Source organism: Pseudophryne corroboree, chromosome 2, assembly GCF_028390025.1.
Source record: "Pseudophryne corroboree isolate aPseCor3 chromosome 2, aPseCor3.hap2, whole genome shotgun sequence".
Taxonomy (NCBI): Eukaryota; Metazoa; Chordata; class Amphibia; order Anura; family Myobatrachidae; genus Pseudophryne; species Pseudophryne corroboree.
In genome coordinates this window covers 234,367,684-234,392,439 of record NC_086445.1, presented here as the reverse complement: position 1 = coordinate 234,392,439, position 24,756 = coordinate 234,367,684, and the positions used below count along the sequence as shown (strand labels likewise).

The window sequence follows — 24,756 nt, the reverse complement described above, 5'->3', positions numbered from 1 at the left end:
TGTACAGGATTGTCATTACCAATTTCAGACGTTGCCGTTCGGACTTTCCACGGCCCGAGGATTTTCACCAAGATAATGGCGGAAATGATGGTGGTCCTGCGCAAGCATGGAGTCACAATTATCCTGTACTTGGACGATCTCCTGATAAAAGCGAGATCAAGGGAGAAATTGCTGAGCAGTGTGGCGCTCTCTCTGAGAGTGCTCCAGCAACACGGTTGGATTTTAAATCTACCGAAGTCACAGTTGATTCCGACAACTCGACTACCGTTCCTAGGTATGATACTGGATACGGAACAAATGAAGGTCTTCCTCCCAATAGAGAAAGCCCAGGACATCCAGAACATGGTCAGAAACCTGCTAAAACCGAAAAGGGTGTCAGTTCACCAATGCACTCGAGTTCTGGGAAAAATGGTGGCGGCCTACGAGGCCATTCTCTTCGGAAGGTTCCATGCAAGGACTTTTCAATCGGACCTTCTGGACAAGTGGTCCGGGTCCCATCTGCACTTACATCGGAAAATAACTCTGTCCCCAGGGGCCAGAGTGTCTCTCCTGTGGTGGTTGCAAAGTGCTCACCTGCTGGAGGGTCGCCGGTTCGGAATTCAGGACTGGATCCTGGTTACCACGGACGCGAGCCTCCGAGGATGGGGAGCGGTCACACAGGGAAAAAAATTCCAGGGACTTTGGTCAGACCAGGAGTCCTGTCTACACATCAATGTGTTGGAACTCAGGGCCATTTACAATGGCCTTCGACAAGCGGAGAGTCTTCTTCGAAACCTACCGGTTCTGATTCAATCAGACAATGTCACAGCAGTGGCTCATGTGAACCGCCAAGGCGGGACAAGAAGCAGAGTCGCAATGGCGGAAGCCACCAGGATTCTTCGCTGGGCGGAAAATCATGTAAGCGCTCTGTCGGCTGTCTTCATTCCGGGAGTGGACAACTGGGAAACAGACTTCCTCAGCAGACACGATCTCCATCCAGGAGAGTGGAGACTTCATCAAGAAGTCTTTGCAGACATAACACGTCTTTGGGGAACTCCTCAAATAGACATGATGGCATCACGCCTCAACAAAAAGCTTCGGAGGTATTGTACCAGGTCTCGGGACCCTCAGGCAGTGGCAGTAGACGCTCTGATAACACCGTGGGTGTTCAAATCGGTCTACGTGTTTCCTCCTCTTCCTCTCATCACAAAGGTGTTGAGGATCATAAGGCAAAGAAGAGTACAGACGATACTCGTTGTCCCAGACTAGCCTCGAAGGGCCTGGTACTCAGATCTACAAGAGATGCTCACAGGAGATCCCTGGCCTCTTCCTCTGAGGGAAGACCTGTTGCAACAGGGGCCCTGTGTATTTCAGGACTTACCGCGGTTACGTTTGACGGCATGGCGGTTGAACGCCGAATCCTAGCGAAAAAGGGGATTCCGGAAGAGGTCATCCCTACTTTAATAAAGGCTAGGAAGGAGTGACGGTTAAGCATTATCACCGTATCTGGCGAAAGTATGTGTCTTGGTGTGAGACCAAGAATGCACCTACGGAAGATTTTCATCTGGGTCGTTTTCTCCACTTCCTACAGACAGGAGTGGATATGGGCCTGAAATTAGGCTCTGTTAAGGTTCAGATTTCGGCCCTCTCGATTTTCTTTCAGAAGGAATTGGCTTCTCTTCCAGAAGTCCAGACTTTTGTAAAGGGAGTGCTACACATCCAGCCTCCTTTTGTGCCTCCAGTGGCACCATGGGACCTCAACGTGGTGTTGCAGTTCCTAAAATCACACTGGTTTGAACTAGAGATGAGCGGGTTCGGTTTCTCTGAATCCGAACCCGCCAGAACTTCATGTTTTTTTTCACGGGTCCGAGCGACTCGGATCTTCCCGCCTTGCTCGGTTAACCCGAGCGCGCCCGAACGTCATCATGACGCTGTCGGATTCTCGCGAGGCTCGGATTCTATCGCGAGACTCGGATTCTATATAAGGAGCCGCGCGTCGCCGCCATTTTCACACGTGCATTGAGATTGATAGGGAGAGGACGTGGCTGGCGTCCTCTCCGTTTAGAATTAGAATAGATTAGAGAGACACTTGATTTACTAATTTTGGGGAGCATTAGGAGTACTCAGTAGTGTACAGTGCAGAGTTTTGCTGATAGTGACCAGTGACCACCACTTTTATTTATAATCCGTTCTCTGCCTGAAAAAAGCGATACACAGCACACAGTGACTCAGTCACATACCATATCTGTGTGCACTGCTCAGGCTCAGGCCAGTGTGCTGCATCATCTATATATATTATATATCTGTCTGACTGCTCAGCTCACACAGCTTATAATTGTGGGGGAGACTGGGGAGCACTACTGCAGTGCCAGTTATAGGTTATAGCAGGAGCCAGGAGTACATAATATTATATTAAAATTAAACAGTGCACACTTTTGCTGCAGGAGTGCCACTGCCAGTGTGACTAGTGACCAGTGACCTGACCACCAGTATATAATATTAGTAGTATACTATCTCTTTATCAACCAGTCTATATTAGCAGCAGACACAGTATAGTGCGGTAGTTCACGGCTGTGGCTACCTCTGTGTCGGCACTCGGCAGCCCGTCCATAATTGTATATACCAGTGACCTAACCGTGGTTTTTTTTTCTTTCTTTATACATACATACTAGTTACGAGTATACTATCTCTTTATCAACCAGTCTATATATTAGCAGCAGACACAGTACAGTGCGGTAGTTCACGGCTGTGGCTACCTCTGTGTCGGCACTCGGCAGCCCGTCCATAATTGTATATACCACCTAACCGTGGTTTTTTTTTCTTTCTTTATACATACATACTAGTTACGAGTATACTATCTCTTTATCAACCAGTCTATATATTAGCAGCAGACACAGTACAGTGCGGTAGTTCACGGCTGTGGCTACCTCTGTGTCGGCACTCGGCAGCCCGTCCATAATTGTATATACCACCTAACCGTGGGTTTTTTTTCTTTCTTTATACATACATACTAGTTACGAGTATACTATCTCTTTATCAACCAGTCTATATATTAGCAGCAGACACAGTACAGTGCGGTAGTTCACGGCTGTGGCTACCTCTGTGTCGGCACTCGGCAGCCCGTCCATAATTGTATATACCACCTAACCGTGGTTTTTTTTTCTTTCTTTATACATACATACTAGTTACGAGTATACTATCTCTTTATCAACCAGTCTATATATTAGCAGCAGACACAGTACAGTGCGGTAGTTCACGGCTGTGGCTACCTCTGTGTCGGCACTCGGCAGCCCGTCCATAATTGTATATACCACCTAACCGTGGGTTTTTTTTCTTTCTTTATACATACATACTAGTTACGAGTATACTATCTCTTTATCAACCAGTCTATATATTAGCAGCAGACACAGTACAGTGCGGTAGTTCACGGCTGTGGCTACCTCTGTGTCGGCACTCGGCAGCCCGTCCATAATTGTATATACCACCTAACCGTGGTTTTTTTTTCTTTCTTTATACATACATACTAGTTACGAGTATACTATCTCTTTATCAACCAGTCTATATATTAGCAGCAGACACAGTACAGTGCGGTAGTTCACGGCTGTGGCTACCTCTGTGTCGGCACTCGGCAGCCCGTCCATAATTGTATATACCACCTAACCGTGGTTTTTTTTTCTTTCTTTATACATACATACTAGTTACGAGTATACTATCTCTTTATCAACCAGTCTATATATTAGCAGCAGACACAGTACAGTGCGGTAGTTCACGGCTGTGGCTACCTCTGTGTCGGCACTCGGCAGCCCGTCCATAATTGTATATACCACCTAACCGTGGTTTTTTTTTCTTTCTTTATACATACATACTAGTTACGAGTATACTATCTCTTTATCAACCAGTCTATATATTAGCAGCAGACACAGTACAGTGCGGTAGTTCACGGCTGTGGCTACCTCTGTGTCGGCACTCGGCAGCCCGTCCATAATTGTATATACCACCTAACCGTGGTTTTTTTTTCTTTCTTTATACATACATACTAGTTACGAGTATACTATCTCTTTATCAACCAGTCTATATATTAGCAGCAGACACAGTACAGTGCGGTAGTTCACGGCTGTGGCTACCTCTGTGTCGGCACTCGGCAGCCCGTCCATAATTGTATATACCACCTAACCGTGGTTTTTTTTTCTTTCTTTATACATACATACTAGTTACGAGTATACTATCTCTTTATCAACCAGTCTATATATTAGCAGCAGACACAGTACAGTGCGGTAGTTCACGGCTGTGGCTACCTCTGTGTCGGCACTCGGCAGCCCGTCCATAATTGTATATACCACCTAACCGTGGTTTTTTTTTCTTTCTTTATACATACATACTAGTTACGAGTATACTATCTCTTTATCAACCAGTCTATATATTAGCAGCAGACACAGTACAGTGCGGTAGTTCACGGCTGTGGCTACCTCTGTGTCGGCACTCGGCAGCCCGTCCATAATTGTATATACCACCTAACCGTGGTTTTTTTTTCTTTCTTTATACATACATACATACTAGTTACGAGTATACTATCTCTTTATCAACCAGTCTATATATTAGCAGCAGACACAGTACAGTGCGGTAGTTCACGGCTGTGGCTACCTCTGTGTCGGCACTCGGCAGCCCGTCCATAATTGTATATACCACCTAACCGTGGTTTTTTTTTCTTTCTTTATACATACATACTAGTTACGAGTATACTATCTCTTTATCAACCAGTCTATATATTAGCAGCAGACACAGTACAGTGCGGTAGTTCACGGCTGTGGCTACCTCTGTGTCGGCACTCGGCAGCCCGTCCATAATTGTATACTAGTATCCAATCCATCCATCTCCATTGTTTACCTGAGGTGCCTTTTAGTTGTGCCTATTAAAATATGGAGAACAAAAATGTTGAGGTTCCAAAATTAGGGAAAGATCAAGATCCACTTCCACCTCGTGCTGAAGCTGCTGCCACTAGTCATGGCCGAGACGATGAAATGCCAGCAACGTCGTCTGCCAAGGCCGATGCCCAATGGCATAGTACAGAGCATGTCAAAACCAAAACACCAAATATCAGTAAAAAAAGGACTCCAAAACCTAAAATAAAATTGTCGGAGGAGAAGCGTAAACTTGCCAATATGCCATTTACCACACGGAGTGGCAAGGAACGGCTGAGGCCCTGGCCTATGTTCATGGCTAGTGGTTCAGCTTCACATGAGGATGGAAGCACTCAGCCTCTCGCTAGAAAACTGAAAAGACTCAAGCTGGCAAAAGGCAAAGCACCGCAAAGAACTGTGCGTTCTTTGAAATCCCAAATCCACAAGGAGAGTCCAATTGTGTCGGTTGCGATGCCTGACCTTCCCAACACTGGACGTGAAGAGCATGCGCCTTCCACCATTTGCACGCCCCCTGCAAGTGCTGGAAGGAGCACCCGCAGTCCAGTTCCTGATAGTCAGATTGAAGATGTCAGTGTTGAAGTACACCAGGATGAGGAGGATATGGGTGTTGCTGGCGCTGGGGAGGAAATTGACCAGGAGGATTCTGATGGTGAGGTGGTTTGTTTAAGTCAGGCACCCGGGGAGACACCTGTTGTCCGTGGGAGGAATAGGGCCGTTGACATGCCAGGTGAAAATACCAAAAAAATCAGCTCTTCGGTGTGGAGGTATTTCACCAGAAATGCGGACAACAGGTGTCAAGCCGTGTGTTCCCTTTGTCAAGCTGTAATAAGTAGGGGTAAGGACGTTAACCACCTCGGAACATCCTCCCTTATACGTCACCTGCAGCGCATTCATAATAAGTCAGTGACAAGTTCAAAAACTTTGGGTGACAGCGGAAGCAGTCCACTGACCAGTAAATCCCTTCCTCTTGTAACCAAGCTCACGCAAACCACCCCACCAACTCCCTCAGTGTCAATTTCCTCCTTCCCCAGGAATGCCAATAGTCCTGCAGGCCATGTCACTGGCAATTCTGACGAGTCCTCTCCTGCCTGGGATTCCTCCGATGCATCCTTGCGTGTAACGCCTACTGCTGCTGGCGCTGCTGTTGTTGCCGCTGGGAGTCGATGGTCATCCCAGAGGGGAAGTCGTAAGCCCACTTGTACTACTTCCAGTAAGCAATTGACTGTTCAACAGTCCTTTGCGAGGAAGATGAAATATCACAGCAGTCATCCTACTGCAAAGCGGATAACTGAGGCCTTGGCATCCTGGGTGGTGAGAAACGTGGTTCCGGTATCCATCATTACTGCAGAGCCAACTAGAGACTTGTTGGAGGTACTGTGTCCCCGGTACCAAATACCATCTAGGTTCCATTTCTCTAGGCAGGCGATACCGAAAATGTACACAGACCTCAGAAAAAGAGTCACCAGTGTCCTAAAAAATGCAGCTGTACCCAATGTCCACTTAACCACGGACATGTGGACAAGTGGAGCAGGGCAGGGTCAGGACTATATGACTGTGACAGCCCACTGGGTAGATGTATGGACTCCCGCCGCAAGAACAGCAGCGGCGGCACCAGTCGCAGCATCTCGCAAACGCCAACTCTTTCCTAGGCAGGCTACGCTTTGTATCACCGCTTTCCAGAATACGCACACAGCTGAAAACCTCTTACGGCAACTGAGGAAGATCATCGCGGAATGGCTTACCCCAATTGGACTCTCCTGTGGATTTGTGGCATCGGACAACGCCAGCAATATTGTGTGTGCATTAAATCTGGGCCAATTCCAGCACGTCCCATGTTTTGCACATACCTTGAATTTGGTGGTGCAGAATTTTTTAAAAAACGACAGGGGCGTGCAAGAGATGCTGTCGGTGGCCAGAAGAATTGCGGGACACTTTCGGCGTACAGGCACCACGTACAGAAAACTGGAGCACCACCAAAAACTACTGAACCTGCCCTGCCATCATCTGAAGCAAGAAGTGGTAACGAGGTGGAATTCAACCCTCTATATGCTTCAGAGGTTGGAGGAGCAGCAAAAGGCCATTCAAGCCTATACAATTGAGCACGATATAGTAGGTGGAATGCACCTGTCTCAAGTGCAGTGGAGAATGATTTCAACGTTGTGCAAGGTTCTGATGCCCTTTGAACTTGCCACACGTGAAGTCAGTTCAGACACTGCCAGCCTGAGTCAGGTCATTCCCCTCATCAGGCTTTTGCAGAAGAAGCTGGAGGCATTGAAGAAGGAGCTAAAAGGGAGCGATTCCGCTAGGCATGTGGGACTTGTGGATGCAGCCCTTAATTCGCTTAACAAGGATTCACGGGTGGTCAATCTGTTGAAATCAGAGCACTACATTTTGGCCACCGTGCTCGATCCTAGATTTAAAGCCTACCTTGGATCTCTCTTTCCGGCAGACACAGGTCTGCTGGGGTTGAAAGACCTGCTGGTGACAAAATTGTCAAGTCAAGCGGAACGCGACCTGTCAACATCTCCTCCTTCACATTCTCCCGCAACTGGGGGTGCGAGGAAAAGGCTCAGAATTCCGAGCCCACCCGCTGGCGGTGATGCAGGGCAGTCTGGAGCGACTGCTGATGCTGACATCTGGTCCGGACTGAAGGACCTGACAACGATTACGGACATGTCGTCTACTGTCACTGCATATGATTCTCTCAACATTGATAGAATGGTGGAGGATTATATGAGTGACCGCATCCAAGTAGGCACGTCACACAGTCCGTACTTATACTGGCAGGAAAAAGAGGCAATTTGGAGGCCCTTGCACAAACTGGCTTTATTCTACCTAAGTTGCCCTCCCACAAGTGTGTACTCCGAAAGAGTGTTTAGTGCCGCCGCTCACCTTGTCAGCAATCGGCGTACGAGGTTACATCCAGAAAATGTGGAGAAGATGATGTTCATTAAAATGAATTATAATCAATTCCTCCGCGGAGACATTGACCAGCAGCAATTGCCTCCACAAAGTACACAGGGAGCTGAGATGGTGGATTCCAGTGGGGACGAATTGATAATCTGTGAGGAGGGGGATGTACACGGTGATATATCGGAGGGTGAAGATGAGGTGGACATCTTGCCTCTGTAGAGCCAGTTTGTGCAAGGAGAGATTAATTGCTTCTTTTTTGGGGGGGGTCCAAACCAACCCGTCATATCAGTCACAGTCGTGTGGCAGACCCTGTCACTGAAATGATGGGTTGGTTAAAGTGTGCATGTCCTGTTTTGTTTATACAACATAAGGGTGGGTGGGAGGGCCCAAGGACAATTCCATCTTGCACCTCTTTTTTCTTTTCTTTTTCTTTGCATCATGTGCTGATTGGGGAGGGTTTTTTGGAAGGGACATCCTGCGTGACACTGCAGTGCCACTCCTAGATGGGCCCGGTGTTTGTGTCGGCCACTAGGGTCGCTAATCTTACTCACACAGTCAGCTACCTCATTGCGCCTCTTTTTTTCTTTGCGTCATGTGCTGTTTGGGGAGGGTTTTTTGGAAGGGACATCCTGCGTGACACTGCAGTGCCACTCCTAGATGGGCCCGGTGTTTGTGTCGGCCACTAGGGTCGCTAATCTTACTCACACAGTCAGCTACCTCATTGCGCCTCTTTTTTTCTTTGCGTCATGTGCTGTTTGGGGAGGGTTTTTTGGAAGGGACATCCTGCGTGACACTGCAGTGCCACTCCTAGATGGGCCCGGTGTTTGTGTCGGCCACTAGGGTCGCTAATCTTACTCACACAGTCAGCTACCTCATTGCGCCTCTTTTTTTCTTTGCGTCATGTGCTGTTTGGGGAGGGTTTTTTGGAAGGGACATCCTGCGTGACACTGCAGTGCCACTCCTAGATGTGCCCGGTGTTTGTGTCGGCCACTAGGGTCGCTAATCTTACTCACACAGCTACCTCATTGCGCCTCTTTTTTTCTTTGCGTCATGTGCTGTTTGGGGAGGGTTTTTTGGAAGGGCCATCCTGCGTGACACTGCAGTGCCACTCCTAGATGGGCCCGGTGTTTGTGTCGGCCACTAGGGTCGCTAATCTTACTCACACAGCTACCTCATTGCGCCTCTTTTTTTCTTTGCGTCATGTGCTGTTTGGGGAGGGTTTTTTGGAAGGGACATCCTGCGTGACACTGCAGTGCCACTCCTAGATGGGCCCGGTGTTTGTGTCGGCCACTAGGGTCGCTAATCTTACTCACACAGTCAGCTACCTCATTGCGCCTCTTTTTTTCTTTGCGTCATGTGCTGTTTGGGGAGGGTTTTTTGGAAGGGCCATCCTGCGTGACACTGCAGTGCCACTCCTAGATGGGCCCGGTGTTTGTGTCGGCCACTAGGGTCGCTAATCTTACTCACACAGCTACCTCATTGCGCCTCTTTTTTTCTTTGCGTCATGTGCTGTTTGGGGAGGGTTTTTTGGAAGGGCCATCCTGCGTGACACTGCAGTGCCACTCCTAGATGGGCCCGGTGTTTGTGTCGGCCACTAGGGTCGCTAATCTTACTCACACAGCTACCTCATTGCGCCTCTTTTTTTCTTTGCGTCATGTGCTGTTTGGGGAGGGTTTTTTGGAAGGGACATCCTGCGTGACACTGCAGTGCCACTCCTAGATGGGCCCGGTGTTTGTGTCGGCCACTAGGGTCGCTTATCTTACTCACACAGCGACCTCGGTGCAAATTTTAGGACTAAAAATAATATTGTGAGGTGTGAGGTATTCAGAATAGACTGAAAATGAGTGTAAATTATGGTTTTTGAGGTTAATAATACTTTGGGATCAAAATGACCCCCAAATTCTATGATTTAAGCTGTTTTTTAGTGTTTTTGGAAAAAAACACCCGAATCCAAAACACACCCGAATCCGACAAAAAAAATTCGGTGAGGTTTTGCCAAAACGCGTTCGAACCCAAAACACGGCCGCGGAACCGAACCCAAAACCAAAACACAAAACCCGAAAAATTTCAGGCGCTCATCTCTAGTTTGAACCCCTTAACAAGGTTGAGTTGAAATTTCTTACTTGGAAGGTGGTCATGCTGTTGGCCTTGGCATCAGCAAGGCGAGTATCAGAATTGGCGGCTTTGTCACACAAAAGCCCCTACTTGATTTTTCAGACACGTCCGCAATTTTTGCCTAAGGTGGTTTCTTCATTTCATGTGAATCAACCTATTGTAGTGCCTGTGGCTACAAGTGACCTGGAGGATTCCAGATCCCTGGACGTAGTCAGGGCCTTAAAGATTTATGTAGCCAGGACGGCTAGAATTAGGAAAACAGAGGCTCTGTTTGTCCTGTATGCGGCCAATAAGATTGGCGCACCTGCTTCGAAGCAGACTATTGCTCGCTGGATCTATAATACGATTCAGCAGGCTCACTCTACGGCTGGATTGCCGGTACCAAATTCGGTTAAGGCCCATTCCACTAGGAAGGTGGGCTCTTCTTGGGCGGCTGCCCGAGGCGTCTCGGCATTACAACTTTGCCGAGCGGCGACTTGGTCGGGGTCAAACACTTTTGCTAAATTCTACAAGTTTGATACCCTGGCTTATGAGGACCTAGCGTTTGCTCAGTCGGTGCTGCAGAGTCATACGCACTCTCCCGCCCGATTGGATGCTTTGGTATAAACCCCATGGTCCTTACGGAGTCCCCAGCATCCTCTAGGACGTAAGAGAAAATAAGATTTTAAACCTACCGGTAAATCTATTTCTCCTAGTCCGTAGAGGATGCTGGGCGCCCGTCCCAGTGCGGAAACTCTGCAAGACTTGTATATAGTTGTTGCTTATATAAGGGTTATGTTACAGTTGAAATCGGTCTTGGACCGTTACTGTTGTTGTTCATACGGTTAACTGGTTATGTATGATCCAGGTTACATGGTATGATTGGTGTGGGCTGGTATGAATCTTGCCCTTGGATTTCTAAATCCTGCCTTGTATTGTCCATCTCCTCTGGGCACAGTTCTCTAACTGAGGTCTGGAGGAGGGGCATAGAGGGAGGAGCCAGTGCACACCCATAGTCAAAGTTCTTTTTAGGTGCCCTATCTCCTGCGGAGCCCGTCTATACCCCATGGTCCTTACGGAGTCCCCAGCATCCTCTACGGACTAGGAGAAATAGATTTACCGGTAGGTTGAAAAATCTTATTTTCTCTTACGTCCTAGAGGATGCTGGGGTCCACATTAGTACCATGGGGTATAGACTGGTCCACCAGGAGCCATTGGCACTTTAAGAGTTTGAGAGTGTGGGCTGGCTCCTCCCTCTATGCCCCTCCTACCAGACCCAGTTTAGAAAATGTGCCTGGAGGAGCTGGTCACAGCTAGGGGAGCTCTACAGAGCTTCTTTAGTAAAAGTTTATTTTAGAGTTTATTATTTTACAGGGAGGCTGCTGGCAACAGCCTCCCTGCTTCGAGGGACTAAAGGGGGAGTAGTGTCCGCCCTGCTGGGTCTGAGCCACTATCTCCGCTGACAGGACACTGAGCTCCTGAGGGGATCGAACGTTCCCCGCCACAGGGGATAGCTCACCCCGGCAGCATGCTGCCATCCCCTTACAGAGCCAGAAGATCAGAAGAGGCGAGATATGGCGGCACAAGGGTAGGAGCGCAGTTCTGAGCAGCTGCACTCCGGGAAGGCTCAGCGGCACACAGTGTTGGTGCTTTGAGGGGCATCCTGAGCCAGCGACTTAATACCCTACACTGGTCACAGACACTAACCGGAGACTGAACCCCCAGGCTAGCGTCACAATCCTCCGTACTCAGACGCTCAACAGGGGACGGAATCTCCCGCCTTGCGACGGAGTCCTCAGGCCAGTATAAAGAATTTGACAGGGAAGACGTGCCATCTTCAAGGGGTGGAGCTTCTCCTCAGAGTGGATCGCAGCAGGGTTCATTTACTTGCCTGCAGTTCCTGTACACTGCCACTGACAGAGATGTCCCTCCAAACAACTCCAGCATTCCTGTATGGTACTAGGGGGTTGTAGAAGGGTGGGGTGGGGGGGGGGGGGGGGGCAGGCGATGAATTAGATCTGTGCAACTATTACAGTACACAGTGGGCGCTGATAAGGGGTGGCCTTTATATATAACAGCGCTGTGAGTGGGTTGGCTTTGATCTCTGTGTCTCTCTTGCCATTCTCAGGGGGGAAACTCTGTCTAACCTTCCGTGTGTGTGTGTGTGTGTGTGTGTGTGTGTGTGTGTGTGTGTGTGTGGAGTGTTTGGGGTCTCCAGTCAGCTATGTCCAGGGACTCTGTGTCATATGCAGCTGAGGACATGTCCTCTCACGATGATCTCATTCCATGTAATCAGGATTGCACTGTTGTAGCGCAAATACCAGCAAGGGAGCCGGAGTGGTTATCCTCTATCAAAACTATGATTTCTCAGATTTCTGCTAGGGCTGCACAGAATGAATCTGTAACTCAGGTTTTACAGAATACTATGGCAGTTTGGTCTGGTTCTGTTACCTCAGCCCCCCCCCCCCCCCCCCCCCCCCTCTGTGGGTTCCCACAAACGTGCTCTTGCCCAGATAATGCAAGACGACACAGGTACCGACTCTGACATGGCAGATGGTGATGGGGACGTGCTCAGGGGGGCCGCATCTCTTGCTAAAGGGGTGCAGTTGATGATAGAGGCTATAAGAGATGTGTTGAATATTGCAGATACAACACCTGAGCAGGTTGAGGAGGCTTACTTCACTGACAATAAGAAAGCCTCGCTAACCTTCCCTGCGTCCAAAGAATTAAATGCTATATTTGAAAAAGCATGGGAAAACCCAGAGAAAAAATTCCATATCCCTAGGAGGGTTCTGATTCTTTCTCTCCTCCTCAGAGAAGGGGAAAGCAAAGAAATTGGAAACCCACCCATAGTGCACGCGCCTGTATTCCGACTCTCAAAAAAGGTGGTTTTATCTGTCCCTGGATCAACTGCCTTAAAGGAGCCGGCTGATCACAAGGTTGATACTACGCTCAAATCCATATACACAGCTTCAGGGGCGATACTCCGTCTTACTATTGCCTGTGCATGGATTTCCAAAGCTATAGTAAAGTGGTCAGGCACGTTACTTGAGGATTTGGATACAATGGATAAAAGTGACGTTGAATTGTTTTTACGTAACATTCAGGATTCTGCAGGATTTATGGTGGAATCCATGAAAGATCTGGTTTCAATCGCTGCAGGAATATCTTCCATGTCTGTCTCAGCTCGGAAGAGAGTCTATTGTGGTGGATCCTGTGAATCAGATATCAGCAGGAAACACTCTGAGCTGGGCATCGCTGTGCCACCAGAGGAAACCCTACCAGGACAGGGTCAGTGTGAGCCAGTACCCCAGGCTGGGGGACACAGGACTGTCTAGCAAGAGGTAGTGGTAAGGATACAGATTATTGCTATTGCTACTTATGGAAGCTGACTGCAAGAGGCTGCTGGAAGATACGTGCTACCAATTACCCTGTAACGTGTGACTATTTTATGGTGTTGTGCTGTCATAATAAAGACTTATTTTTTTATATATTCTGATCTGCCTGAGTGAATTGAATCCCACAGAGGGTAACCACCATCCCAGCGCAGCGTGGTTTCCTCACAGGGGCGAAACTACGTCCTACTATTGCCTGTGCATGGATTTCCAAAGCTATAGTAAAGTGGTCAGGCACGTTACTTGAGGATTTGGATACGTTAGATAAGGGTGACATTGAATTGTTTCTCCATAACATTCAGGATTCTGTAGGTTTTATGGTGGAATCCATGAAAGACCTGGGTTCAATGGCTGCAGGAATTTCTTCCATGTCCATCTCAGCTCGTCGAGGACTGTGGCTGCGCCAGTGGTCTGCCGACGCGGGATCCAGGATAGGTGTGGAGACCCTACCCTACACAGGTCAGGCTCTCTTTGTGGAGGCATTGGATGCGTGGATCTCCACGGCTACAGCGGGTAAGTCCCCTTTAATTCCCTCAGCAGCTCCAGCTACGAAGAAACCTTTTTCTTTACCTGCATCTCAGTCCTTTCGGGTTTCTAAACCAAGAAAGACCAAACCGGCCTTCTTTAGAGGGGGCCGACCAAAATCCAAGAAACCTGCTGCTGTGTGTTCCCAGGAACAGAAGCCTGCTTCCGGTGCACCAAAGTCCTCAGCATGATGGTGGACAGCGCACCCTGGAGGTAGGGTCGGTGGGGGCGAGACTCGACATTTCAGTCACGTCTGGGTGTCGTCCGGCCTGGACCCCTGGGTACTAGATATTGTGTCCCAGGGGTACCGGCTGGAATTTCAAGATCTCCCTCCTCATCGGTTCTACACATCATGCTTGCCAGCATTGCCGGCAGACAGGGCTACCCTACAAGGAGCCATCCAGAAGTTGGAGGAGGCACAGGTCATTGTACCAGTCCCTCCTCAAATGCAGAACACGGGTTACTATTCAAACCTTTTCGTGGTACCGAAACTGGATAGTTCGGTCAGGCCCATTCTGAACTTAAAATCACTAAACCCCTTTCTGAGGAAGTTCAAGTTCAAAATGGAGTCTCTAAGGGCAGTGATATCAGGTCTGGAAGAGGGGGAATTCCTGGTATCCCTAGATATCAAGTATGTGTACCTCCACATTCTGATTTGGCTGCCGCATCAAGCTTATCTCCGATTCGCTCTATTGGACTGTCATTTTCAGTTCCAGGCTCTACCATTCGGCCTCTCCACAGCACCAAGGGTTTTCACCAAGGTGATGGCGGAAATTATGGTTCTCCTCCGCATACAGGGGTTGAACATAATTCCGTATCTGGACGATCTGCTGATAAAGGCATCGTCCAAGGAGAAACTGTTTCAGTCGATAGCTCTCATGAACCAGCTTCTCAAGGACATGGTTGGATCCTGAATATCCCAAAATCAAATTTGGAACCAACCAGGAGGTTGTCCTTTCTAGGAATGATCCTCGACATGGAGGTGCAGAGGGTGTTTCTTCCGGAGGAAAAAGCGTTGGTGATACAATCAATGATCCGGGATGTCCTGCAGCCAGCCCGGGTGTCGGTTCATCAGTGCATTCGCCTTCTGGGGAAGATGGTGGCCTCTTACAAGGCTCTGCAGTATGGGAGGTTTCACGCTCGGTCCCTCCAACTGGATCTCCTGGACAAGTGGTCGGGATCCCATCTACACATGCACCAGAGAATAAGTTTGTCGCCAAAGGCCAGGATTTCACTCCTCTGGTGGCTGCAATTACCTCACCTTCTGGAGGGCTGCAAGTTCGGGATTCAGGACTGGATCCTTCTAACCACGGATGCAAGTCTCCGGGGCTGGGACGCAGTCACTCAAGGGGAAACCTTCCAAGAAAGGTGGTCAAGTCTGGAAGCCGGCCTGCCAATAAACATTTTGGAACTAAGAGCCGTATACAACGGTCTTCTCCAATCGGCCCATCTTCTGAGAAATCGGGCCATTCAAGTACAGTCGGACAAACGTAACGACAATGGCTTACATAAACCGACAGGGCAGAACGAAGAGCAGAGCTTCAATGTCAGACATAACCAGAATCATCCTCTGGGTAGAAAAACACTCGTTGGCGCTGTCAACAATCTTCATTCCGGGAGTAGACAACTGGGAAGCGGACTTCCTCAGCAGACACGATCTCCATCCAGGGGAGTGGGGTCTCCATCCGGAGGTGTTCAAGGAGGTAACAGATCTTTGGGGCGTACCCCAGATCAACATGATGGCCTCTCATCTCAACAAGAAGTTTTGGCTGTATTATTCCAGGTCAAGGGACCCGCAAGCAGTGGCGGTGGACTCCCTAGTGACTCTGTGGGTGTTCCAGTCGGTGTACGTGTTCCCTCCACTTCCATTCATTCCAAGAGTTCTCAAACTCATAAAGAGAACAGGAGCAGGCAATCCTCATTACTCCGGATTGGCCAAGAAGGGCTTGGTACGTGGACCTTCTGGATCTACTGCTAGAAGAGCCGAGGCCTCTTCCTCTTCGCAAGGACCTGCTGCAGCAGGGGCCGTTCGCCTATCAAGACTTACCATGGCTACGCTTGATGGCATGGAGGTTGAACGCCAGATACTAGCTTGGAAGGGCATTCCAATCAAGGTTATTCCTACCCTGATACAGGCTAGGTGTTACGTTCACTGTACTCGGTACTCAAGGAACAGGGTGGACAAGCACAGAGTACAGGAACGTAATGCTGCAGTTGGAACGGAGTTCAGCAGCAACCCCTACGGAAAACCTGACTCCGTTGTCTCACCTGCGTGGTCAGTCTACGCCTGCGAAACTATGTTTGCTTGGGCCCACGGCAGTCGCGTTTGAAGGGCGGATTAGGTCTGCCCAACTCCGATGCCCCCCGGTCTTAGTTGGAGACAAGGCGTAAACCGAGACGGGGCGAGAACAAGGGGAACCTCTAACTGAAACAGGAACAGAGAGTTAGGGGCAGCTACTGAACACTAACAACAAAAGTATGTGCGGCGCGGCTGCCAAGACAAACGATAGCAAAAGCAACGCTGTCCAGACGCCAAACACGATACCGTCGTATTTCGGAAAGGACAGCTATAGTGGAAACCTCCGCAGAAAACACCAAAGCAGAACAAAGAGAATGATACGGCCTCAGCCAAACAGTGCGGCAAAGCCACTACTCACAACACCGCTAAAAGGTGCACACAGGTGAACAGGAACCCCAAGGCTGCAGACACTGGCACACACGACTGGAAAGCTGGACAGATTCCAATGAACAGGCTCCGGACACCAGGACACAGGACTACTGGATCACAGGATAACAGGATAAAGACACTCCAGGGCAGGAAGCAGCTCCACAAGAAGCTTGACAGATTCTCACAGGAACATACAGGTATCCTAACAAACTTCTATCACCAGCACTAGACTGCAGAGCTAGCTGGAAAATAAGGGAACACGCCCCAATCAGGATGGCTGGCACCAGGTAATGGCCAAATATCTGCAGGTGAGAGTAACACAGACAAGAGCCAGACTGCAGTACAGAGACTCACCACATAATGACCAAATATCTGACAGGTGACGCTTAAAACATAGAAACAGGCTGCAGTTACACAGACTCACCGCCGGCGGCCAACAAGAGAGTCTTCTAAATCAGTACCATAGAAATCCTGGCATACAAAAAGAACTATAACATGAAATTAATAAACAGAAAGCAAACAGGAATGAACCACTGCTTGTGGTTCATAACAGTACCCCCTCCTTAATGGTGGACTCAGGACACCCCATAAAAGCCAAGGGGAACAGAAACAGAAGTATAACATAAAATACATAACCAAAATGCAAGACAGGAATGAGCCACTGCCGTGCAGTACTTGGATGGGAAACCGCCTTGGAATATCAGGTGCAGTAATTATATCTTGATAATACAACAAAAAGCAGAAAACATGAAAGCACATCCAGCAGCAATGGTAACAGGCTGTGATTTTTGTGCTGACTGGCTGGAGTGCTTCACTGTGACCAAGTCACTACAGACCTTGCTCGAGGCTGTGACTTTCAGAACCTCACCTGGGGCAGTGGCCTTCGGGAACCCCTCTGGGGCAGTGGCCTTCGAGGAACCCCGCTGGGGCAGTGGCCTTCGGGAACCCTGCTGGGGTCAGCACATCAGACTCCCTCTCTGGGACCGGACCATCGGACTCCCTCTCTGGGACCGGACCATCGGACTCCCTCTCTGGGACCGGACCATCGGACTCCCTCTCTGGGACCGGACCATCGGACTCCCTCTCTGGGACCGGACCATCGGACTCCCTCTCTGGGACCGGACCATCGGACTCCCTCTCTGGGACTATGGCCTCTGAGACCCCTACTGGGGCTAAGCCATTTGAGACCCCTCCAGAGGAAATGGCTTCTAGAACCCCTCCGGAGGCTGTGCCTTTCGATACCCCACCTGGGGATACTGCTTCAAAGATCCCTTCTGGGGTTGTGCTTCTCGAATTCCCTATGACTTTAGATACCCATTCTAGGATTGCGTCTCTCAAGTCCCTACCTGGGGTAACAGCTTCTGTGACCCCTTCTGGGATTGACACCTGACCCATTATATCCGATGCCCCTCTTAAACCCTGAGCATCGGGCACTGCTCCAAGACCCTGAGCATTGGGCACCGCTCCAAGACCCTGAGCATCAGGCACCACTCCAGGACCCTGGGCATCGGGCACAGCTCCAGGACCCTGAGCATCGGGCACCGCTCCAGGACCCTGAGCATCGGGCACCACTCCAGGACCCTGAGCATCGGGCACCGCTCCAGGACCCTGAGCATCGGGCACCGCTCCAGGACCCTGAGCATCGGGCACCGCTCCAGGACCCTGAGCATCGGGCACCGCTCCAGGACCCTGAGCAACGGGCACCGCTCCAGGACCCTGAGCATCGGGCACCACTCCAGGACCCTGAGCATCGGGCACCACTCCAGGACCCTGAGCATCGGGCACCACTCCAGGACCCTGGGCATCGGGCACCACTCCAGGACCCTGGGCATCGGGCACCACTCCAGGACTCTGGGCATCGGGCACCACTCCAGGACTCAGATTCCACTACTGGGGTTTGCAACTCTGATTCAACAGGAAAGTCAAGAGATGAGAGAAACATTCTCCTTAGATTCCTGAATCTATAATGGGGCTCCCTAGCCCAAGGACCCCAATTATAGGACTGAGTGCTTTTAGTGTGGCTTTCGTGACAAGTACCTCTGCCACAGTTGAGATAAGAGTAGGTCTTGAATCCTGATTCAACTTGGCCAGAGGGCAGGACTTGTCGCCGCATTTTGGCTTGCGCAACTCACAGGTCTGCAGGTAGTGGCCTAAAGCCCCACAATATAGGCACAAATTCAAGTTTCTGCGCCGCTTATGATCCTCCTCTGAGAGCCTGGGCCGCAGGAAACTTTTAAACCTTTTCTCTCCAACCAAATCTGAAGATTCTCTTGTTACAACACTGAGCAAGAGTCTCTTCAGAGATAGAGCTCTCAACAAATTCAGGCAATATAAGCAAAAATTTTGGTCAGAAGGTTTTGCAGTTGCTTTAAGGATTGCTGCAAAACTTCCATCCACTCAGGTTTCAAGGCACTGAAAGCAGAGTTCAGGGCTGAGAGAGACGCCTGCAGGGCTTGCATAGTAGGAACAGGAGGATTTCAGACTAGACAAGACAAGACTGGACTGGATTCTGCACTAGACAAGACAAGGCTGGACTGGACTGGATTCTGCACTAGACAAGACAAGGCTGGACTGGATTCTGCACTGTACAAGACAAGGCTGGACTGGATTCTGGACTGAACACTGGACTGGACTGGATTCTGGACAGAACACTGGACTGGATTCTGGACAGAACACTGGACTGGATTCTGGACAGAACACTGGACTGGATTCTGGACAGAACATATCTGTACAGAACACTGGACTGGATTCTGGACAGAACCAAAAAAGAAAAAAACTATTTTAGCTTTGTTTCTTTTTGGTTGTATGGCTGGTGATAATGTTACGTTCACTGTACTCGGTACTCAAGGAACAGGGTGGACAAGCCCCGACACAGGAACATAACGCTACAGTTGGAACGGAGTTCAGCAGCAACCCCTACGGAAAACCTGACTCCGTTGTCTCACCCACGTGGTCAGTCTACGCCTGCAAGACTATGTTTGCTTGGGCCCACGGCAGTAGCGTTTGAAGGGCGGATTAGGTCTGCCCAACTCCGATGCCCCCCCGGTCTTAGTTGGAGACAAGGCGTAAACCGAGACAGGGCGGGAACAAGGGGAACCTCTAACTAAAACAGAAACACAGCGTTAGGGGCAGCTACTGAACACTAACAACAAAAGTATGTGCAGCGCGGCCGCCAAGACAAACGATAACAAAAGCAACGCTGTCCAGACGCCATCGTATTTCTGCGAGGACAGCTATAGCGGAAACCTCCGCAGAAAACACCAAAGCAGAACAAAGAGAATGATACGGCTTCAGCCAAACAGTATGGCAAAGCCGCTACTCACAACACCGCTAAAAGTGCACGCAGGCGAACAGGAACCCCAAGGCTGCAGACACTGGCACACAGGACTGGAAAGCTGGACAGATTCCAGTGAACAGGCTCCGGACACCAGGACTACTGGATCACAGGATAACAGGATCACAGGATCCAGGGCAGAAAGCAGCTCCACAAGAAGCTTGACAGATTCTCACAGGAACATACAGGTATCCTAACAAACTTCTATCACCAGCACTAGACTGCAGAGCTAGCTGGGTAATAAGGGAACACGCCCCAATCAGGATGGCTGGAAGCCAGGCACCAGGTAATGGCCAAATATCTGCAGGTGAGAGTAACACAGACAAGAGCCAGACTGCAGTACAGAGACTCACCACATAATGTCCAAATATCTGACAGGTGACGCTTAACACATAGAAACAGGCTGCAGTTACACAGACTCACCACTGGCGGCCAACAAGAGTCTTCTAAACCAGTACCATAGAAATCCTGGCATGCAAACAGAACTATAACATGAAATTAATAAACAGAAAGCAAACAGGAATGAACCACTGCTTGTGGTTCATAACACTAGGAAAGGAGTAACGTCAAAACATTACCATCGTATTTGGAAAAAATATGTATCTTGGTGTGAGTCCAAGAAGTTTCCTACGGTGGAGTTTCAACTGGGACGTTTTCTCCTCTTTCTGCAAGCAGGTGTGGATATGGGCCTGAGGTTAGGATCCATAAAGGTCCAAATTTCAGCCCTATCCATTTTCTCCCAGAAACAGTTGGCTGCCCTCACTGAGGTTCAGACTTTTTTGAAGGGAGTTCTGCACATCCGACCTCCCTTTGTACCGCCTTCGGCGCCCTGGGATCTTAACGTGGTGTTGCTGTTCCTCCAGTTGGACTGGTTTGAACCTCTACAGGAGTTTTCACGTGGAAGGCTGTCACTTTGTTGGCCTTAGCTTCTGCTAGACGTGTGTTGGAGTTGGGGGCTTTGTCATGTCAAAGCCCATACTTGATCTTCCATGAAGATAGAGCTGAGCTTCAGACACGTCAGCAGTTTCTTCCAAAGGTTGTGTCGGCATTTTATATCGACCAACCTATTGTGGTGCCAGTTGCGACTGACTCCTCAATTTCATCAAAGTCCTTAGATGTTGTAAGGGTTCTAAAGATCTATGTGAAAAGGACTGATCGTCACAGAAAATCGGACTCTCTGTTTGTCCTGTATGATCCCAAGAAAATTGGGTGTCCTGCTCCTAAGCAGACGATCTCTCACTGGATCAGGTTCACTATCCAGCATGCGTATTCTACGACAGGCTTGCCGTGTCCTATGTCTGGAAAGGCCCACTCTACTCGTAAGGTGGGTTCTTCCTGGGTGGCTCCCCGGGTCTGACGAGCTGCTACTTGGTCGGGGTCGAACACGTTCGCAAAGTTCTACAAGTTCGATACTTTGGCCTCTGAGGACCTTAAGTTTGGTCAATTGGTTTTGCAGGAGCCTCTCCCTCTCTCGTTCTAGGAGCTGTGGTACATCTCCATGGTACTAATGTGGATCCCAGCATCCTCTAGGATGTAAGAGAAAATAGGAATTTAATTACCTACCGGTAAATCCTTTTCTCTTAGTCCGTAGAGGATGCTGGGCGCCCACCCAGCGCTTCATGATCCTGCAGTGGTTATTTAGTTCAGTACTGCTTAGTTCTAGGTTAAGTACTGTTTTGTTACTTGGTAAGTAATCTTATTCAGCCATTGCTGATGTTTCAAGATAGTTAGCTTGGTTTGCCTTGTGTGTGAGCTGGTGTCAATCTCGCCACTATCTGTGTAAAATCCTTCTCTCGAAGATGTCCGTCTCCTCGGGCACAGTTTCTAGACTGAGTCTGGTAGGAGGGGCATAGAGGGAGGAGCCAGCCCCCACTCTCAAACTCTCAAAGTGCCAATGGCTCCTAGTGGACCCGTCTATACCCCATGGTACTAATGTGAACCCCAGCATCCTCTACGGACTACGAAAAAAGGATTTACCGGTGGGTAATTAAAATCCTATTTTCCTTCTCTCGAAGTATGTCCGTCTCCTCGGGCACAGTTTCTAGATTGAGTCTGCTAGGAGGGGCATAGAGGGAGGAGCCAGCCCACACTATTGATCTCTTAAAGTACCCATGGCTCCTAATGGACCCGTCTATACCCCCATGGTACTAAGTAGACCCCAGCATCCTCTATGGACTACGAGAAAAGGATTTACCGGTAGGTAATTAAAATCCTATTTTTTCTGAATTCTGTCCTGTAACATAATAACTTGTAGGTTTAAATATTAATCGCTAGCATGTAGCATTCAGGGCTCCTATTATAGTAACTCACCTTAGGCTGTCTGTAAAAGCCTCCACACCATATTTAGATGGGCAATATCCTCCCCCAATAATAGAAAGTCGTCCTGCAGCACTGGATACATTTACAATGCGTCCCCGGGCCTTTCGGACAAGTTGCAGAAGATGCAGCGTCACGTTGATCATACCGAGCAAATTCACATTCAGAACCTTGGAGAAATCCTCAACTTTTTGCCACTCATTAGGAGCAAGGGCAAAACTAAAACCAGCATTATTCACCACGCCCCAGAGTCCTGCAATGCATAAAGTCAGAGTTGGAAAACAGAATATACAAAATGAAAGCCAGCAACTCATTGAAACAGTTATATATACTGATAGGTACTGTAAATAGGATTTGTTGGTCACCCTATCTACTTTTCTCACTGGAGTCCTGGGAAAAACATTAACGAGGAGTAACACCCAGGGCTAAGTGATGTTAGTGGTAGGCAGAGACTATGGGCCTGTAGATCGCTAATAAGGCTGAACTAACAATTTTCTCAAATTTGACACTGCTAAAAATCACATGTGAAGAGCCGCAAAAAAACGATAAAAGACGCCCACCGATGCATCCGCAAATCTACATATGCATTAGCCGAATCACAATGCATATGCAAAAAATGAGCACAATCGACAGTTACGGCTGACCCACACCCACTCAAAATAATGTGAATGCAGTCACACCGGTCGCCATGTTTTTCATCACAGCGTTCACAGATGACGTCAGATATATGCCCTGAAAACAGCCATGTCATGCCTGATTTTTCCCATCCAATCCCCACAAATGCCATGTTACCACCCACGAATGGTCACTTTCTGTCCATCAAATTGCGTTCTATTTACAATTAGGCTGCATACGCAGAGCGATCGCATTTTGACCTTCATTCACACTCAGTGCGCTCAACGCGCATGCACAGTCTGCTGATAATCGCTCAATAAGTGCGTTCTCACATTAGCAAATGATAGTGAATCAGGCCCTATGGGACGAATTCAATTGTGTGCATATTGGCTGTTAACCAGGAGGGAAGGAGGACATAAAACAACATAGGGTAAAGTAGAGACAGACTGGATAATCATCCTCACACTGGACCACCAATGCTACACTGTCTGTGACGGTCTTGTTAACCCATTGCAGTCACCGCTCCCAAACCAACACAAATTTTCCAAGAAAAGCTATAAACATTGTATAATGTTTTCTTAGTGTTTTTAATCTGTCATATTGTATAACTTGCTTGTTATCACAAAACAGTGCTTGTTATCTTTTCAAATGTAACCCAACCATATATGTCAAGTGGAGAATGGTGGAGCAGCATATGGAGTAATGGAACAACCATATTATTTCCTGGAGTTTTCTTTTAAGTTTTTTTAGTTTTGGGTATTTATTGGTGTTGCCACCATTACTGTTTATTTGCTAGGCACCACAGGCGTGCGCAGAGACTGACTGGCGGGTGCCGCTCCGGACTTCCCCCCCCTCCACGGCATTATAGTGTTCTCTCACCTCCCCTGTCCTGGATATAGACTGCTCACCTGGTCCGCTCACCTGGGCCGCCCAGGTGAGCAGTTTATATCCAGGACAGGGGAGGTGAGAGAACATTATAATGCCGTGGAGGGGGGGAAGTCCGGAGCGGCACCCGCCAGTCAGTCTCTGCGCACGCCTGTGCTAGGCACCACAAACTCCACTGCGCCAGTCAACATTACAAGTCAAACAAATTAAACATAAAAACATAATGACATAAGAGGTAGACAAAGAAGGTTTAGACAAGGCCAGCACTACCCTCTCAGAGAACCTCTTAGAAAAACTCAGGGAAATCATTGCACAATGGCTTACCTCGCTTGGACTTTCCTCGGGATTTGTGATATCTGACAATGCCATCAATATTGTGAGAACATTACATCTGGGCCAATTCCAACATGTCCCATGTTTTGCTCACACAATTAATTTGGTGGTGCAGAATATGTTAAAAAATGACAGGGACATGCAGGAGATGCTGTTGGTGGCCCAAAAAAATTGTGGACATTTTCTGAAATCCAGCAACTGCATGTCGAAGGCTGGAGCACAAGCAAACATTCTTGAAATGTCCCTGCCATCAGCAGAAGCAAGAGATAATAACGTGGTGGAATTCTACCCTTTATATGATTCAGCGGATGGAGGACCAGCAAAAGGCCATTCAAACCTACACATCCACCTATGACATAGGGAAAGGAGCAGGAAAGCACAGTGGAGAATTTTTTCCGTGTTGTGTAAGGTTCTCCTTCGAAGTTGCCACATGTGAAGTTAGTTCGGACACTGCCAACTTGAGTCAGGTCATTCCCCTCCTCAGGCTTTTGCAAAAGCAGCTAGAGAAAGTGAAGGAACTGAAACGAGCGATTCCGCTAAATATGTCGGACTTGTAGATGAAGCCCTTCATTTGCATTGCCAGGCACCTGCGGCTGCAAGGAAAAAAAAAAATTCCTAAGAGACCCGCTGGCGGTGATGCAGATCAGTCAGGAACAAGTTTTGACATCTGGTCCGGACTGGAGGAGCTGCCTACAATTACTGACATGTCTACTGTCACTTCATATGATGCTGTCACCATTGAAAGAGTGGTTGATGACTATTTCAGTGATAGCATCCAAA

At 48.7% G+C, this 24,756-nt stretch overlaps 1 protein-coding gene and 1 long non-coding RNA gene across 5 annotated transcripts in view; one reads left to right on the top strand and one right to left on the bottom strand.

Annotated features, from left to right (window-relative positions):
• The window catches only part of LOC135011495 (retinol dehydrogenase 7-like), a 164,382-nt gene that overhangs the window by 54,331 nt on the left and 85,295 nt on the right, over positions 1-24,756 (bottom strand). For all 3 annotated transcript variants that reach the window (XM_063952468.1, XM_063952466.1, XM_063952467.1), the window contains exon 3: positions 22,138-22,396. In XM_063952468.1, coding sequence (XP_063808538.1) covers positions 22,138-22,396 — 259 coding nt within the window. The remainder of the gene's footprint in view (positions 1-22,137; positions 22,397-24,756) is intronic.
• LOC135011556 (uncharacterized) overlaps positions 1-24,756 on the top strand; it is a 295,015-nt gene that overhangs the window by 198,725 nt on the left and 71,534 nt on the right. The window lies entirely within an intron of this gene.